Source organism: Copadichromis virginalis, linkage group LG5 (assembly GCF_057382275.1).
Source record: "Copadichromis virginalis isolate Kocher_CV1m ecotype Utaka linkage group LG5, C_Virginalis_male_GT1.1, whole genome shotgun sequence".
Taxonomy (NCBI): Eukaryota; Metazoa; Chordata; class Actinopteri; order Cichliformes; family Cichlidae; genus Copadichromis; species Copadichromis virginalis.
The window spans coordinates 27,210,927-27,224,398 of NC_140622.1; the positions used below are offsets into that span (position 1 = coordinate 27,210,927).

Genomic DNA, 13,472 nt, shown 5'->3' on the forward strand with positions numbered 1-13,472 from the left:
CAGAGAAAGAAAAGAGAGAGAAAGAGAGGGGGGGGGGGGGTCGAAACGAGTAGAGTTGTGGGAGGACGTTTAGAGTAAAATTAAGGGCAGGTCTTGGAAAGCAGCCACAAAGTAACACAATGTTCCGGCTGTACTGTAGCTGTACCGCTGCCGCTGCTGATGAGAACACTGTGTTCCAATAGACACCCTGACCTGTAACCCGTTCCGTGCCGAGACAGCCAGGCCGGGAACAGCCTGTACCGCAGCAGGCTGTCCTCCCCGCTCAGCTGACGACACGTATCGTCAACAGTACTGTGTAACAGCCCGCCTGCAGACACAGATGAGGATGTGTAATCACCGAAGTAAAAGCACACCTCACTGCCCGATAAGACGCGCGGTGATACGGATTAGCGCACTGTTTCTGTAGACTTACAAAGAACAGAGGGGGGGGGGAGTAGCATATTTACTTATCGGAGACTTTTATGGCTTAAAGGACAGTTTACTGTCACTTATTTCAGGGTAAGGACTTCTACAAAAGCGCATGCATGTTTTTTTTCTACTATTGTTTCTTTTATTAATTCCTGGTGGTATTTTTCCATGTTGGCATTTTTACTGGGCGGAGATAATTTGTCATCTTTTCCCAAACAGTCTGTGTTTACATTATTGTGGTGTTTACGGCTTTGCAACAAAGTATGAAGATCTTTTACTAGTTGGAAAAAAATACCACTCAATCAAGTTAGATATAAAAATCAAACTCCTCATGTTACATACTAATTCTCTATTCTCACTACGTGGTGTAAGCTATTGTTTTACCAACTTTGCAAGTAAAATCTTGGCGACAGCTGTTTTGCTGTCAAACCAGTAACAGTGAAAAGTCCTGCCAGTGTGTTAGGCGTCCATTTAAATGTATAAACACGGTTCAGGTGGTGCTGTGTGTGATTCTAGTATTATGGTATTCTAGTGATGCGCATCATATTCTATTAACTCTTGTTTTGCAAGTCAAATTTTGGGAACTATACGTTCCTATAAATTATTATTATTATTATTATTATTATTATTATTATTATAAATCATTATTAAAAGTAGAAGTACTCATTGTGAGGGAACATAATGGCAGTCCCTGCCAAAGTGCTGAATGATAAATCAATGTAATAAACCAAGAACTGATGGTGAATATGCCTAATCCTGTCTCATCCTATAAATCATTATTAATCATTAACCTCCCGATACAATAGTTTTCATATTTTGTAGTGAATCAGTCAGTATTTTACTCTGATGTGGATGCTCACTAGAGAACCAGTATGTTAAACCTGTCTAAGCCATTACTGTAGTCTAATAATTGCTACTGTATCCTAGTAAATTACAAAATGAAAATTACTTACTGTAAAGTACAGTTCTTCTTAAAGTCTTCAAAGTTTAATTAAAGTAAAAACCTAAAAAAAAATACTATTGTCTAAGTGTTACTATATGTAATGAGGCACTATAAACACATTATAATTTGGCAGTTGCTTTTTAACCTGGAAATCCACATGAAAAATAAAATAATAAATATTCAAAATTGTAAATTGTAATTTAGTTACTGAAGTCGTTTTGATTCATTATGCATTCCATATTAACAGGATTAGAAAAAAGTGTCACATCTAACACATATCTAAAGTGCTCACTGTGAAGCAAAATGTTACATAACAACTTAAAGTAGCAACCTGCTTCAGGTGAGCATGAAATGCATTGCATTTTATGAAGGATGCTTTGCAAGTCAAATTTTGTCCGGGTCAAGAAAGACCGCAGTTATCAGGGAGAGACAGTTTTCACCTGAAATATACAAGAAGTCAAAATAGTAGTGAAGTACTAAACACACACCAAAAGAGATGAACGTGAGAGACACAACACAGAGTATTTTAATATAATATTTTTAAAATATCATCAGAATGATATATATAAAAACCCAGCAGGAGTTGATTTATGTTGTAATCAAACTTTTCACAGTGGTCATGTTCTTCTCCAAAGGGCATGTGTTTGAGTATATTTTGACCATGACTCCTAAACAGCCTGTAAGGAGGCTGAAAGCTCTCGTCATGTGGAAACCCCAGATGCACACTCTGCATGCTGATGAAATCTTGTGTTCAAACAGCCTTTATCTCATTTCTAGGCTTTTTATATTGCTTTTTATATTATACATGATTAAAGCAAGTGTTTGCTTATTATCACATTCATGGTTAATATGTTTTCTCTTTCACATCTCTAGGATGAACTTATTTTTTACTGACACATTTACTTTGGGGATAAGAGAACCTAAAATCCATGGTAATAAAAGTTTTTTATGGCCTTGTTTTGTGCTTTTGCGGTTGAGGGTGTTGGCATTGACATGCTTTATGGCTGCTTCTTGTGTCTATGTTTATCACATTTATTGTATTAAAAATTATAAAATATGCCTCGAATTAATGTTATGAGTGAATCATTAACGAGAACTTAACCAAAATTTGTTCATGTCAGACAGCGAGAGGAAAACTTTCCTTTATAGAACCGAGATGCTCAAAGAGCCTCGTCTCTCTAGATGATGAATCCCACCATTATAGGTGGTAAGGATACTGTCTGACCACACTGCTGGCAGACAGCAAGCTGCTATTGAGAGGGAACATGATGATCCTGTTAATTATATAGGTGACATAACACAAGTGAACCTGACTCTGCAAACGCAACAGGGATATTGTCAGCTGGGGTGAGTAATCTTCTGAGCATCTGGTTATCGGAAGAAAGTAGCTTTCACACACATGTGTTTTAGAACATGTTATTCACATTTAAAGAAAAAAAACAGCACAGAAACAGAAAGATGTAAAAACACAACCTCACTATGTGTCACTGCCCACATGAAACCCTTAAAATAATAGTACTGATTATCTAAAATAAAACACCATGTCAGGACGGTCAACTCCTGCACGGGCAAAGGTTGGTTTGTTTGTTTTACCAAAATTCGTGAACTGTGGCGTCCTGGTTGCTTTGTCTGTCTTCTTTTCCCCTACACTGCAATGCTTAACTGGAGGTCAAAATGAACTAAACAGGCTTGGGCTGAACTGAGATGCATGAATAGATATGTATAGTGACACATGGCTTGAGATGTTGTTTTCCTTCCTGAAACATCAAGAACATCTTGTTTCTGTTCTGGTGAAAGCACCCAGGCAGGCGAGAAAAAAAAAGAAGAAGAAGACAAATGAAAATTAGATGGTCAAAGGTTACATCAATGGTCTGTGGCTGTTTTATACATGCAGTTGTAACTTATTTTTAGAACTTTGTGGCCTTCTTACTGCTACTTACCTATCACTTTGCATCGGAAAGTCGTTTAATCTTTGCTAAAACAAAACAGTAAACAGCAAATCTGATAGGTGTCTAACAGATCTTGCTAAATACTGTGTAAAGTACAAAAATCTGACTGGCAGTTGCAAGAATCCATCTGTCTGAATGAGTATCTTGGTGTAACCAGAAGCACGCGGGTGAGTTCATTCAGGGATACGGGCTGCACAGTCATCAGGAAGTGAAACAGAACAGAATGTGCTGTACTAATCTGATTGAAAAACACTGTGCTGAGTGGATGCTTGAAAAAAGAGATGATTCATTTAAATAGCTACAAGGAGAACCCTATGGTAGCAGGGGAATACATACACGGAAAAACAAAGGCAGCTTAATGCTTCATTTGGCAAAGCAAAAGGCAAATGGGAGGGTGAGGTTAAAGAAGCACTTGCTCTCACACAAACATGCGCTCTGCAGCTACAGGCTGAGCAACATAATGCTCTTTGTTTGTGTTCTAGGCATCCGTGATACGTACAGGGGAGTAATCTCCCGAGTGATCCCTTTTATCCCTGAACTTTTGCCCCCCCCCCCAAAAGCAAGAGTTCTTTACTGTTGTGTCTGCCAAGGGCCCTGAATAAACGACTGAGAGATGGGGCAGTGAATAACAGCAGTCCTATTTTCATCATGTCATTTTATTGTCAGCATAGTTCAGTTTTGGTGTGTTTTGTGTTATGTCTGACATTTATCACTTTGTATAACTGATGAGGAAAGATTTTAACTCCTTTTTGTTTTTGAGTTAAAAGAAAAACAGGAGCTTAATGGTTTGTTTTGAGTCTCGGAGAGAATGAAACTTTTTTGAAATCATTTCAAATCAGCTGAAGACTTTTTTTAAATCAGGGCTTTCACACAGTATTTGGATGTGTTCTAAGTAAACTGCCACAGGAAATATCTGATTTAAATCCCAAAAACAGAATGCAACTGTAAAGGAGATTTTATTTTATTTTATTTCATTTTTTTATATATTAAAAATCCCAAATAGGTTTCTGCATTTCATTGAGTTTATATCAATGAACAAAGTGGTAGAAACACCTGTCAGTGTAATAAAACCAGCTGCGACATTCAAATGAATCATAACACAGAGTCAAAACTTCCCTTATTTGCTTTATGAAAGGATGTTTCATCGTAGGACTGTGAGGACAGAGTGTACTTTTAAGCTATGTGTACCTAATAAAATGGCTGCTGAGTATATCTGTTTATGCACAGGGCATCCAATAATCCAATGACAATGCTCTGTGGTCTTTTCTGCATTTTCTCACGTTCATTGAACATTTATGATCAGATTGTTGTCACTGACACAATGTCATCATAATTTGGAGTCCCACAAACCCCTCTGCTGTACATGAAGTTATTGTAAACCATTTGCCATCCACTAAATAGTTTCCCTCCTGACCTCCTTAGAGCCCAGTTCAGTAAAAAAAAAGTTTAAAGTAGTGATACCCCCGCTCAACAATCCTGTGGTAATAAGGGTTATTATTCTTAATTATTACATAGGGTGTCGATTACTAAGAAGTTTAGTACACAGCAATTTAACCTGTCACGTCAGGCAATCATTAACCAAAAGCATGAGGTTGAAATGACTAATTGCTCAAAAACTAATTTGAATCCGATTGGCTTTAACCAGACATGTTAGACGGTTAAATCACAACACCGTTATCACAAACTGTGTCAGAATGGGATACAAATCAGGGTGTTTCGCAACAAGTTTAAATGAAACATTAATGTCTCCAATATGTGTCTAATTAAAGATTACACATATGGTTACACATAACGTTGGAGAACAAGCAAAACAGAGTTCCCTATTCATCCATCCATCGTGCAATAAATAAAGACTGAGCTGCTAATTTTTCTCTGACTGTGCCCCTTTGTGACCTGAGGTAAGCCTCATGGTCAGAGATGCATGAAGACTTCTGTTACACAATTCTTCCCCCTTTTCCACACTTCGTCTTGAATGCGCCTCTATACGGGAAGTGTACATACATTGTCTACCCACCCACCTGCGCGCTTCTAAGAGGTCACATGTGTTGAGCAATAGCCCTGTCTGTTGATTTACTTGTGTTCCTATGTAACTACTAAATGGCAGGCAGCTGTTTTTGCACTGCTTTATCTTCTTAAGGTCAAACTGAGCAAACTGTGCGATTCTTGTCACAGAACATAGAAAACATCGTATCTGTACTATGACTACATTTTATGCACCACAGCAAAAACATTTGCAGTGAATTTTTATCTAGACAGTGGGCTTCATGCTTGAGTCTGTGCATTTTCTTATCATAATAGTGATTACTGCAGCCAAACGTTAAGACGTTAATCAAATTTCTCTTTAAAAATCTGAGGATAGTCAAAAGGTCAGGGTCATAGTTAAGGCCAAGGGTTTGTTAGATACTTGAAAAGGGGGGTAAATAAAGGAAGAAACAAGAATTGCTACACATATTTGAATTACTTCAAACAAGTGTTACATCACTAAAGCATCAAGAGTTTGAAGGAAACAGTGTAAAATCCTTTTTTGTTGTAGAGCTACAACACAACTCACAAACACTAAATTAGAGTGGTGTAGAAGTGTAATGCAGCATAAAATGGAAACACTTAAGTAAAATACAAGCATTATAATATTTTTTTTCTTGAGTAAATGCACTAATATGTGTTTAATGTATATGTACTCTATGTATGTATAAAAATGGCCTGTGTTCATTTATAGATATCACTGCAATTCCTCTGATAGCATTTGTGCTTTTATTTAAACATTTTTGACTAATTATTTTCAGTTTCAGTTATTTCCATTGAACACCTCTAACGTTTTTTTTCCTTTTTTCCATGAGGTGATGGGGTTTAAAATGTCACAATAATAAGAACATCTTGACATTTTATTTTTTCAAAGGTTAGCTTGACATGGCGGAAGAAAGGACGATATTTTTTCAGGCAGAAGAGCCTTACGTGTTTACACAGGGGAAATCTAGTATTGCAGTAAATATCTGAAAAAGATTACCGGCTACAGGACACAGGAACAAGAACAGATGTTAAAAAAATCTTCAGCCTTGTAGCACAGATAAGGTCTGAAAAGAAAAGCACCAGTAAGAAGACAGAAGCAAGAGTATGACATCTGGCCAGTCTCCACAGTTATAACACTTTTTTTCTTAGATCATTTAAAAAAAATAAGTGTTATTGCGGTATATAGAGTACATGGTGTACATAGTTTAAATGTAAAGTTAGGCTATAGTTTTACTAGTTCAACTTGTATCCCCTTTTTTTACATGGTTGTACATTTTACTTGACCTCTATGAATAAATGAAACAATGCCCTTTACAAATAAGCTTGCTTTGAGTTTGTTTTTAACAGTGTAGATATAAATTAAAGTGGCTCGGGGCAGGGATAGGTTTACCTATAGCCAAAGTAGACTAAAAGGGATTATGAAGTTTAACTCAATGTAATAGCAGCTTTTAGAACTGAAGAAGGTTCTTGGATGAGAAGTGAAACGTCTTCACAAAACTTAAAGTCCAGTCGCTCCTTAGACTAATAGCAGCTTGGTTCACTTTATTATACCTTGATTATCCTATGAAGTAACACATATAACAGTAATATTTAAATATAATGATGTGATGATGGAAGTAAAGGCGCTTTTTAAAAAATTCAGTCATGTAAAATGTTCTAAACTTTCTCTGGTTACATTTTTCTGTTATAAAAGTTGGGTGAAGATCTCACATGTTTGCTAGTTTAATGTGTTGTGGCAGACATTCCACTTTGGTACAGTAGGTGGCAGTATAGACATTTATCGGTGTTTTAATGGCGTTTTACACACGCAGAAGAAGAGTGGGCTTTTTCTTTTTTCCCCCTCGCTCTTCCGCTTTACTCGAGGCGCTAATAAGCTAACAGGCTAGGCCTGCTGCTCAAACGAGCGGCGTGAAATCTTCTGCAAGCGGTTTTTTGTTGAGTTTTAGCTGTAAAAAGGTGAGTTATATTCCATACAGGAAGGTAGGTTCGGTCTTCCACACGTTTCTCGTGTGAATTCAGCTAGGATGCCGATTCGCATCGCGACGAATTCTTTTGTAAATCGTTTCGCGGTAATAAATGCTAAATTTGCTAGCGTAACGTTAATCCTCGCATGGTTGGTTTTGGAGGGTGGTGGAAAACTTTGCTGCATTATCGTTCGGATGAAAAGTTGGACTCAAAAGTAATTTGTAATATTCTTAAGAAATGTCTTTTTAGAGTAACTAAAATCCAATTTTAATGTTACCCGTCAACAATCAAGCTAAAGCGAACTATTTTTGGTGCTGTTAGCCTGGAAATGTATAGCCAGTGTTAAGGCTCAGGAGTCTGCTAATAGAAGCCACCCCATTTTCTAGCTTATTGTTGTATTATATATTATATACCTCTGACCAATTAACCAACATAGTTTTATTCACCATTCATCCGAAAAGCACCAAAGAAGCACTAAAGAGACCGCCCCACCCCCAAAAAGAAACGCGTTGGCTTTGGATTTTTTTTTTTTTTTTAAGTGTGCGGTTGTTAAATATTTAAAAATCCTGTGTAGGTACTGCAGTTATAAGCAACCCAGTCATGTATAAACCTGAATGAGACTCTTTGTTAGAAAAGGCTTTGCAGTGCTGCAAAGTGAATGCAAATATAACAATTCACTGATACCAGCTTTAAATGGGGCCATAGATTAACTGTTCTCAGAGCTGTTTGACTGTAACTGTTTCTTGTAATTTTGTTTTGTTTTTTTCTTTTCAGGGATAACAGAGTCTTGGACTTAAACAAGAATAAATTTGAAATGGGAGGTATGACAACTCAGACAGTTAGTCGTGTAGCTTTTCTTGCTTTGTTTTGCAGTAGGGAGGTGCCCTGGTGTCCCATGAAACAACACAGAACATGCTAAGTGACTTTAAAAGAATTACAGTATTTGTGAACTTAAGGGGTGTGTCCAAAGACCAAAGTATTTTTTTCCTGAGGCCAGCGTAGTTCCTAAGAGCAATGTTCTTGGAATTGCTTGGAATAGGAGTGGCATGTATTGATGGTATTGTTAAAACGCCAGCAGCAATGGGGCACTGAGCATCTCTCCCAAGCTTTGTGATTGGGTTGTTTTACTGGTTGCCAGGCCTTAAGATCTTGAACTTTTGATAGAAAGCTGTGCTTGTCACTTTTTACCCCATCAAGCAGAACTGGGACAAATGCCATGCAGACAGGCTTTCCCATTGCACACATGCTGACAACCATCTGAGCAACAATGGATGAGAAGTGAATGTTGCTTCTCTGAGTATCCATGTCTACCACAATATTGATGTTAAATATAAAGGTCTAGAGGAACAGTTCGTTCACCAGGTCAGTAGCAGTCAGGTAAAGTAGATGTTATGTATCATAGCAACCAAATTGTCTGTGCTGAAAATGTGCGGTGACTTCTAAGTGCTCTCAAGTATTCTCAGCTGGACATTTTCAGAGGATGGCCTAGCATTATCGTCAGGCAAAAAGTACTTTGCTGGACACAGCCCCTAATTCAAACACTGCAAAGCTAACAGATGGTGACTCCAATGAATGAGTTTGTCAATAAAAAATTATATTCTCTAAATATGTGCACATTACACAAGAAGTTAAAGAAGACAAAACCATTTACTGAATTACCACAACCACTGTTTGTTCTGTGTCATGGTGGACTCATGCTGTCTCGTCAAAATTTTTTTCACACTCTAGTTACATGTGGCTCCATCACTATCATGATAGTAGTACTCAAAGCACTTTAAGCTCTTTCTGTGGACAGTCTAAGATGCAGGGCGGTAGACTGAGCTTTCACCCCAGCTTTTATTATTTATTTATTTATTTTTTTGCTTGATTGTTTTTTCAAGAAAAAGAAGTTGAAAATTGGTGAAATAAAATTAAACAAGGAATGGCATTAGTTGACTTTATTTTACATGGTTGGCTGCAGAAATAAGTCTTTTAAAGTAAGGCTATGTACAGTAGATCAGAAAACTTTGAGGCTGGAAGGGCTTTGGATTAGTCAACATAGAAAAATAAAATATTTTAATGCAGGTTAACATAATTTACATTTAATTTGCACATTTTGATGAATGATACGTAATTTGTTCTACTTCATCGTTTGATGGGTGTTTGTGTTTCTGTCACTTTTAAGACCCTGCTTTTCATCGAGACTGTCCCCTCGACTGCAAGGTTTATGTCGGGAATCTGGGAAACAATGGAAATAAGACGGAGTTAGAAAGAGCGTTTGGTTACTATGGTCCTCTAAGAAGTGTTTGGGTTGCCAGGAATCCCCCAGGTTTTGCTTTTGTAGAGTTTGAAGATCCCAGAGATGCCTCAGATGCTGTGAGAGAATTGGATGGCAGGTAACTCCTTCAACATGCTACACTTATTAGTAGTTGTGTTTGATTTTTGCATTGCTTTCTGCTCATTTGTTGACTTCTGTTCAGAACCATGTGTGGCTGTCGAGTACGCGTTGAGTTATCCACTGGAGAAAAACGCTCCAGGAGCCGTGGCCCTCCTCCATCCTGGAGCCGATACCCTCGAGATGATTTTAGGCGACGCAGTCCTCCTGTTAGACGCAGGTATGCATTTCCTACTTGACAGTTATTTTACTGTTTTATTTATCTGTAGACATTTTTTTCAAACAAAATTCTCACTTGCAGTGTTCAATAAGAGTACAAATGACAAAGCACACGTTCATTAAATACACACTTATTTTTCAGCTTCTGATTTTGGCAAAACAGTTTTAGATCGACTAAATGGCCAAATATATTAGCAAAAATCTAGTTTCTTACCATCTATTTTTAGTTTTGTCATAGTCTAAACTGAAACTAAGCAAGGAATCAAGTTTCTGACAGCTTGAAACAAATTGTTTGCACACTTGCATTCAAGCGTTCTTGCCTTTTTTATTTCTTTAAAAATTAAAAAAAAAATCTGTGGCTGTATTCACAAAGTGTCATACTTTCTTTTTAAAGCAAACTAAAAGTGCCAGACTAAAGCAAAGAGGGGGGAAAAAAACATTTACATAGTAGGCACTCGTTTCATTACAGTTTTCGCTCATAAACTGGAGATCTCAACTATTCTTTGGACATGTGATTGTGCTGTTGTGAGTACAGTCGGGTAATGCCTGGTGAATTCGCATTCAACAAGTCCTGTCCCGCCAGCTTTCTCACCAAAATTAAGTACATTATTTTCAGGCTCTATAAGACAGAGCTCTGGAGTTTCTAACCCGTCTCCCCCAACTCAGCAAGTGATGAGTGTTTTGTTTAGTTTTTTCATTTTTCGTTTTCATGTTTCTACTAATTGGCCACTTGAGAGCTACATTCAAGCTTTTCGATATTTTGTGAATACGGCCCCTGATCCCACGAAGATTGAAGTAATAATTTTGATACAATTTTTTTTTTTTCATTGTTTTATCATTTCAAGGGTATATTAGTGGCAGGTTATGTAAACGGTTAAATCTTTTATTAAAATATAACTGTTGAAACAACAAGCTCTGCCAGAGTGATATTATTTTACAAAGACATCTTCAGAAGCATAGTTAGCCCTTCATCTCCCATCAAATATTTTTACACTTACATTCTGCAGGTGTAAATTTTATTTATATTTTTTTTCTGAGTTCAGTTGCCATCTATTAATAAAACTGAACCCCGTTTCAGAGTCACCACCACGCTTCTCACCATCTGAGTCAATCAACTAGTCTTCTTTCAGCATCATGTGACTGCTGACCAGTGAGCCCAAATCAGCTTGGCTGGTGTTGTCACATGACCCAGGCGCACCGCCAGTCGTCAGGTTCCACCAAGCTTTTGGTTCCTGAGCATGCAGTTCCCAGCATCCTCCTCCTTCCTCCAACCTTTACCCAATCGACAGCGGTCCACTTCACATTATCAGCCAATCAGCGTCTTTACTCTTTCTATTCTCCAAACATCTACTGTATCAGCGGGGACAGCCCTTGGCTTACATCCCTTCCCATCCCCCACCCCCCCCAAAAAAGGCAGGGAAAATCTACAACTACCCCCCTCGAACCAGCCACCAGGCAACTTCATATCTCCAACATTTGCATCTTGTGGCAAATCTTCTCTGCAATTCGACCTCCCTCACCATCAGTCTGGCTTCCTTGCGTCATTTCTATCTTGTCCAATTCCCCCAAAAATAGTAAGTTTCTTTTATCCTGCTCTTTGTAGTTTTAATGCTTAATCTAGCTTTCATAGCTGCTTGACAGTTTTCTTCAGCAGTTATGTAATTTGGAGAAAGTGCAGTGCTGCAAAAACCGGTCAAGGAATTTTGACCACCATTCTTTAATTTCCATTTCAAAAATGAACTACATTTATCTGGTGTTCATTGTAATTGTTCTACTGAGTGCATTTTCAGGGCTCGACATTAAGCTATCTTGAGTGATAACCACAGGAAGTAAACTTTTTTTCTTTGCAGTTTTAATTTGTTTTTTTTTTTGTTTTGTTTCTTTGGGGGTTTTTTTTCTTTGTTTGTTTGGGGGGGGTTTTCGGTTTAAAGACCCTTTTACTTGTAGGTTACCCTATTTTTCGTTGCTTTAGGATGTGTCCCACATCAAAGTTTCTTTTAACAAAAAACAAAAATAATCAGTCTTTCCTGTGTTGCTGCTAAAGGAGGTATTTTACTTTTTGGGGAACATTGTGCACAAGGAGGATCACAGTAGATCGGTGATTGAAGAATGTTTTTATGCTTGGTTTAAAAAAAAAAAGAAAGGAAAAAAGCTGTCACATAATTTGTTTGGTCTTTCTCTCAGACAAGCCTTAATGCCGAGCCTTGATTTTGTTTTACATTCTGATATCTTGCTCCATGATTTGTGTTCATTGGACAAAGTTTCCTTATAAACATTTGACCAGTTCATGGATACAGATGATCATTCTGTTAACAGTCCAGGAAGTACGTGTAACCACGTTTCCACATGTAACCCATGTTTCTGTAGGGATCAAGAAAAACTAATTTCAAAGGTTGTATTAGAGATGGGAAATGTTAAATATGCTCTCTTAATATTTCTAAAAAAATGTTTTCTTCTTAATTTTCTTTTTAACTCCTCCCCCCTCCCCTACATTGTAGATCGCCAAGGAGACGGAGCCTCAGCCGCAGCCGCAGCAGGTAGCCATGTCACCTTTTGTTTTTTGTTTGTTTTTGGTTTTTTTGGGTTTTTTTTTTTTTTTTTTTTTTGCGCCACACATTTGTCTATGGCAAATGATAAAAATCATTAAAAACATTTTTTCAGGTCTGTTTCAAGAGATAGACGCAGATATCGGTCTGCTTCCAGAGAGAAGAACCGTAAGCGCTCAAGATCCTTCTCGCGATCGAGGAGGTAAATCAAAAGAACTTTTATATTTATTGTTCTTGAACTTCAAACTTAATATTAAGCTAACAATTTTTTTCCCCATCAATTTTGCATTTATTCACTGGTTGGTTTGTTTTACAGTCGTTCCCGGTCTAATGAGAGGAAATGAAGATCTTGGAAAGCTCATCTACCGGCTTATGCTATGGTTACAAAAAAGTACATTTTTATAGTCTTTTCTTTTTAGATTTTGTTGGGTAGCTCATGGCAATTTAAGGTTGGCCATGTTTGGGTCTTAATGGTCTGTTGAATGATCAAGAAAGGTGTAAACTGTTTGTTTTTTGTTTTTTTGGGTTTTTTTTGTTAAATTCTGTCTTGCCCTGCATGCTTTGAAAATGAGTACTTGGTTTTACTTTTCTTTTTAAAACTGTTTAAAGTCATCATTTCATTTTCTTTCCTTTTTTTGGTTTGGTTATTTATTTTACTATTCTTGCTCGGTTACTGTGACATGGTATAGAGGGAGTGGTGTGGGGTTTTTTTTTTTTTTTTTGGTTTTTTTTTTTTCTCTCTCATACCAGTAACAGAAAAGAAGACTCTTAACAAATGCTGTAAATATGGTGCTGTTATTGTAGTCTATCCCTAAAACATGATCATCTGTAATTAATTTTTTTTAAATGCCTTCCTTTGCGAAAGAAAGCATTGACTAGATTCTTTTTTTTTTTCCTCTTTTTTTTTTTTTTTTTTTTTTTTTTTTTTTGAATGTCTGAGCTCCAACAACATGTACTGATACAGTTTAACATCTTGTTCAATAAATGTTTTTCCAAGGTGAGTTTTCTGTAACATTTGCTTTGTTTTCATAGTTGCATACACTAGAACTAAAAAGGCAAAT

At 37.1% G+C, this 13,472-nt stretch overlaps 1 protein-coding gene across 3 annotated transcripts; it reads left to right on the top strand.

The window, feature by feature from the left end:
* Window positions 1–3,962: 3,962 nt before the first annotated feature.
* srsf3a (serine and arginine rich splicing factor 3a) lies at window positions 3,963–13,412 on the top strand. Of its 3 annotated transcripts, none has more exons than XM_085457131.1 (7): window positions 3,963–7,263; window positions 8,047–8,093; window positions 9,437–9,647; window positions 9,732–9,866; window positions 12,364–12,402; window positions 12,527–12,613; window positions 12,728–13,412. In XM_085457131.1, exons 2-7 carry the CDS (start codon window positions 8,087–8,089, stop codon window positions 12,753–12,755), a joined length of 507 nt encoding a protein of 168 aa, XP_085313257.1. In that variant the 5' UTR covers window positions 3,963–7,263; window positions 8,047–8,086; the 3' UTR covers window positions 12,756–13,412. The 3 variants fall into 3 exon arrangements, 2 of the variants coding, with proteins under 2 accessions (XP_085313257.1, XP_085313256.1); XR_014920501.1 differs by lacking the exons at window positions 3,963–7,263; window positions 12,728–13,412 and adding exons at window positions 7,272–7,486; window positions 10,944–11,439 and having other exon boundaries at window positions 12,527–12,552; XM_085457130.1 differs by lacking the exon at window positions 3,963–7,263 and adding an exon at window positions 7,275–7,486.
* The last annotated feature ends 60 nt before the right edge of the window (window positions 13,413–13,472 follow it).

Excerpts from the sequence above, each read along its gene's own strand:
- srsf3a (XM_085457130.1), top strand. The coding sequence starts at position 7,332 with ATGCCGATTCGCATCGCGACGAATTCTTTTGTAAATCGTTTCGCGGTA. Across the intron at positions 9,867-12,363 it reads AGTCCTCCTGTTAGACGCAG|ATCGCCAAGGAGACGGAGCC; the intron begins GTATGCATTTCC and ends CCTACATTGTAG. Across the intron at positions 12,614-12,727 it reads TCCTTCTCGCGATCGAGGAG|TCGTTCCCGGTCTAATGAGA; the intron begins GTAAATCAAAAG and ends TTTGTTTTACAG.